At 40.5% G+C, this 5,090-nt stretch overlaps 1 protein-coding gene and 1 long non-coding RNA gene across 3 annotated transcripts in view; both read left to right on the top strand.

Moving 5' to 3' along the window:
- LOC309660861 overlaps positions 1–5,090 on the top strand; it is a 239,158-nt gene that overhangs the window by 200,471 nt on the left and 33,597 nt on the right. The gene's annotated exons all lie outside the window — the stretch shown is intronic.
- SPMIP2 (sperm microtubule inner protein 2) overlaps positions 1–5,090 on the top strand; it is a 170,213-nt gene that overhangs the window by 151,002 nt on the left and 14,121 nt on the right. The window contains exon 5 of one of the 2 annotated variants that reach the window (XM_082461903.1): positions 3,415–3,604. In XM_082461903.1, the coding sequence (XP_082318029.1) occupies positions 3,415–3,604 (190 nt within the window). Of the gene's footprint in view, positions 1–3,414; positions 4,119–5,090 lie in introns of those variants that run through there. The other variant, XM_082461902.1, reaches the window with a different exon arrangement.

Genomic DNA, 5,090 nt, shown 5'->3' with positions numbered 1-5,090 from the left:
TGACAATAAGAACACAAACGAGGAAGAGAATGGAGTTATATTGAAACAAAGTTCTTGTATATGATTGAAATTAGGTTGGTATTAATCCAAATTAGATTATTTTAAATTAAGATATTAATTGTAATCCCCATGCCAACCACTAAAAAACCCCTCAGAAACATACAATAAAAGGCATAACAAGGGAATTTAAAAAGTACACTAGAAAATATCTATTCACCTCAAAAGAAGACAGTAATGGAGAAACAGGAACAAAAAAACCATTAGACATATAGAAAGCAAATAACAGAATAACAGATATAAATCCTATCTTATCAGTAATTACATTAAGTGTAAATGGACTAGCCACTCCAATCAAAAGGTAGAGATTAGCAAATGAATGATCCAGACTACAGACCAATATCTGTTATGAATTCAGATGCAAAAATCCTCAACAAAATACTAGCAAATTATATCCAGCAACATATAAAAAGGATTATACACTACGGCTAAGTGGAATTTATCTCAGGAATGCAAGGTTGGTTCAACATATGAAAATCTATCAATGTAATGCACTGTATTTATAGAATGAAGGCTAAAAACTACATGATCATCTCAATAGATGCAGAAAGGCATTTGATTAAAAATCCAACGCTATTTCATGATAAAAACACTCAACAAATTAAGAATAGAAAAAAATAGTTTTAACCCAATAAACGGCATCTACAAAAACCCCCCACAGCTAACATTGTTTTTAATAGTGAAAGACTAGTTGATTTTTGCTTCATGATGAGGAACAAGACAAAGACATCTGCTCACACTATGTCTATTCAACATTATAGTAGAGATTCTAGCCAGGGCACTCAGGTAAGGAAAAGGAATAAAAGACATCCAGATTAGAAAAGAAGAAGTAAAACTGCATAGATGACATGATCTTGTATATGGACAATTCTAAGGAATCTACATAAAATCTATTAGAACTAACAAATGAATTCAGTAAAACTGCAAGCTAAAAGATAAATATACAAAACTCAATTGTATTTCTCTATACTAGCAATGAATAATCTGAAATTAAGAAACAATTGCACTCACAATAGCATCAAAAAGAATAAAATACTTAGGAATAAATTTAATAAAAGACGTGTAAGACTTATAAACTGAAAACTATAAAACATCATTGAAAGAAAGAAAAGAAGACCCAAATAAATGGAGAGACACCGTGTTCATGGATTGGAAGACTTAATACTGTTAAAATGGCGATACCTTCTAAATAGATCTACAGATTCATGCAATCCCTATCAAGATATCAGCTGTCTTGGTACAATTGACAAGCTGATTCTACAATCTATATGGAAATGCAAGGGACTGAGAATAGCTAAAACAATCTTGAAAAAGAATAAAGTTGGAGGACTCACACTTTTCAATTTCAAAACACTACAAAGCTAGGGTAATCAAGACAGTGTGGTACAGGTATAAAGACAGACATATAGATCAACTGAAAGTCCAGAAATAAACCCTTACATTTATGGTAATCTGATTTTAACAAGGGTGCCGAGACAATTCAATATGGAAAAATAGTTTTTTCAAAAATTGGTGTTGGGATATCCACATGCAAAAGATTGAAGTTGGACCCCTTCTTCATACCATATATAAAAACTAACTCAATATGATCATAGACCTAAGTGTAGGAGCTAAAACTATAAAACTCTTAGAAGAAAAACAGGAGTAAGTCTTCATGACTTTGGAATAGGCCATGGTTTGTTAGATATGACACCAAAAGAACAAGTGTCAAAAGAAAAAAATAGACAAATGAGACTTAATTGAAATTAAAGCATTTTTATGTTTCAAAGGATACCATCAAGAAAGTGAAGAGACAGCTGACTAAATGGGAGAAAATATTTTCAAATCGTATATTTTATAAGGAACTTGTTTGCAGAATACATAAAGAACACTAACAACTCTAACAATAAAAGACAAATGGCCCAATTAAATATGGGCACAAGATATGAACAGACAGCTTTCCAAAGAAGATGTACAAGTGATCAATAAACCCATGAAAAGATGTTTAACATAATTAGTTATTAGAGAAATGCAAATAAAAACCACATGAAATACTACTTCACATAAAAACCACATGAAATACTACTTCACACTTGGATGGTAAAATAAAAAAGACAGGCAAGGGCTTCCCTGGTGGCACAGTGGTTGAGAATCTGCCTGCCAATGCAGGGGACACAGGTTCGAGCCCTGGTCCGGGAAGATCCCACATGCTGTGGAGCAACTAGGCCCGTGAGCCACAACTACTGAGCCTGCACGTCTGGAGCCTGTGCTCCACAACAAGAGAGGCCACAATAGTGAGAGGCCCGCACACCACGATGAAGAGTGGCCCCCACTTGCCGCAACTGGAGAAAGCCCTTGCACAGAAACGAAGACCCAACACAGCCAAAAATAAATAAATAAAATAAAAATAAAGGAATTCCTTAAAAAAAAAAAAAAGAGACAGGCAATAACAAGTGTTGATGAGGATGTGGAGAAATTAGAACCCTCATCCGTTGCTGGTGTTAGTGTAAAGTGGTGAAGCCGTTATGGAAAACAGTTTAGTGGTTTCTCAAAAAGCTAAGCATAGAATTACCATACAACCCCACAACTCTAGTCCTAGGTAGAAAAAAAGGTGGAAACAACCCAAATATCCATCCACTGGTGAATAGATAAACAAAATGGAATATTACTTGGCCATAAAACAGAATGAAGGTCTGCTTCTTACATGTAGGTAAGAAGGTAAGGAGCCCCACGAGCTCTCTCGGGTGACAGCAGCGTCCAGAAGAGATGGCACACCCTCATCCTACGGTCCTTCTTGTCCTTTCCCCCAGACCTGGCCCTTTACAATGGGGAAGCAGTCCTCAGATAATACTCTAATTAAGGGGCGTTGGAACGGAGACCGTGATTTTACTGGGGAAAGAGAGTGAAGCCTGGATCTTTCCTCCCATGCATTGTCCAAAGTCAGAGTCTGTCATTGCCAAGCTGGCTTTTCCCTGAATCCCCCGAAGTCTCAAACCTGACAGGTGTGTCCTGCAGGAGAACTCAAGGCCTCGGCCTGCCCTCAAATTCCCAGCATCTTGCCTACTCGGCTCTGAAGGATTCCAGGAGCAGTCGTGGTACCAGGGTGACGTCATCAACAAGCTTCTTGGATAAGTGTCCACCTGCGCAGGTAGTTCCCTGCATCTCCAGCAGCTGGATGTCCAGGGAAGTGGAGGGGCAGAGTCCGGAAGCTTCTCAGGACACTGGCTGAGGGCTCAGGGCCTTAGTTTTCCCAAGCTCCATGGCTAGAAATCATCACAATCACAACAGACGCAGACAAATCTCAACTATCTGAAAACTGGTGGCCTTATTTCTAACAATTTTCCAATTTGAGAACCAACCAATTTGTTCCTATTTCAGGCAACCAAATCCTTCTATTACGGACGCAGAAGGAAGCTTCAGTCGTGGTTTTATTGCCTGGCATATGGGTGATTATGAGGACACCAATCAAAGAAACTCCAAACGGGCCATCCTCCTTCGGCAGAGCCAGGCAGCATTGCCAAGAGTTTCCAGACCACCTAAGCTGCCAAAGCTACCAAAAGAGCAGGAGGTACAATCATTTGCTTTTCGGCATCATCATAGAAAAAGTCAACCTGTTTTAACGTGTGAATTAGAGAATGCTATTTAATAGCAATACTATGAATAATCTGTTTAATAGCTCCTTTCAACCTATCAGAACGTTTTGTAATTCATATTGGATTTCCACAGTGATGTCCATATAGTGACTGGGTGGGTACTATTCCCATTTTATAGCTGCAGAAAACAGGAGGTGTGGGGATCAGTCCTCAGAACCACGTATTTATCACATGGTTTAACCTGGAGAGCACAGACATCTGCTCAGTTTCCAAAACCTGAGAAAACTGTCAGTCTGTGAGATGGAGGTAAATCTATAACCCTTCCTAAAACCCCACAGACTGGGCTTCCCTGGTGGCGCAGTGGTTAAGAATCTGCCCGCCAATGCAGGGGACAGGGGTTCGAGCCCTGGTCTGGTAAGATCCCACATGCTGCGGAGCAACTAAGCCCGTGAGCCACAACTATTGAGCCTGCGCTCTAGAGCCCGTGAGCCACAACTACTGAGCCTGCGTGCCACAACTACTGAAGCCCGCGTGCCACAGCTACTGAGCCTGCATTCTAGAGCCCGCGAGCCACAACTACTGAGCCTGTGCGCCACAACTACTGAGCCTGCACTCTAGAGCCCATGAGCCACAACTACTGAAGCCCACGCACCTAGAGCCCGTGCTCTGCAATAAGAGAAGCCACTGCAATGAGAAGCCCACGCACCTCAACAAAGAGCAGCCCCCGCTCGCTGCAACTAGAGAAAGCCCACACACCACAATGAAGACCCAACACAGCCAAAAATATAAATAAATAAGTAAATAAATTTATTAAAAAAAATACCCCACATACTGCCTAACAGAGTAAGAATATACCAGTTCAAATTCAAGGTTTTCTTCCCCATTACTATCTATGGAATCTTGAACAAGTTGCATAATTTCCCGATGTGGGTTTTTTCATTAGTAAAATGCGGATGTTAGTATGTGTCCTGAATATTTTGTAGAGTTATCATGAGAATCAAGTAAAGAGTGTGTAAGCATGTATTCAAATGAACAACTATTTCCTGAGGTCCTTCTGCACAATACCACAGCGAATCCACTCTGCAGTCATCCAGCGTTTCAATATTGAGTGTGACAACAAGCTTCCATGACAGAAAAGGGAATACACTCAGAGACGCCTGTTCCCTACATGGAGAGAGGCCCCTTGCTCCGCTGGAGAATCTTGCCACTGCCCTAGAATACTGCTTACCCTCTGTCACCAGAGATCTGTTCATCAGGAGATGTCTGTTTGACAGTTAATTGTATATCCATCTGAGACACTCTGCGAGGAGCCGTGGAAGTCCTCCTTGGTAGGTCCTGCCCCAGGGATGCTCTGTATTGAAGAAGGTGGCGTTCAGCTGCTGACATTCCTATGTGGTCTGAATTTTGAGCTGGGTCCACGTGAGATTTTTGCAGTGTGTGTGAAGGAGTCTTGGATTAGTT

The sequence above is a fragment of the Balaenoptera physalus genome (genome assembly GCF_965194825.1).
Source record: "Balaenoptera physalus genome assembly, chromosome: 5".
NCBI classification, from domain to species: domain Eukaryota; kingdom Metazoa; phylum Chordata; class Mammalia; order Artiodactyla; family Balaenopteridae; genus Balaenoptera; species Balaenoptera physalus.
The sequence above is the reverse complement of the archived record's forward strand: the minus strand, read 5'-3'. Positions and strand labels throughout refer to the sequence as shown.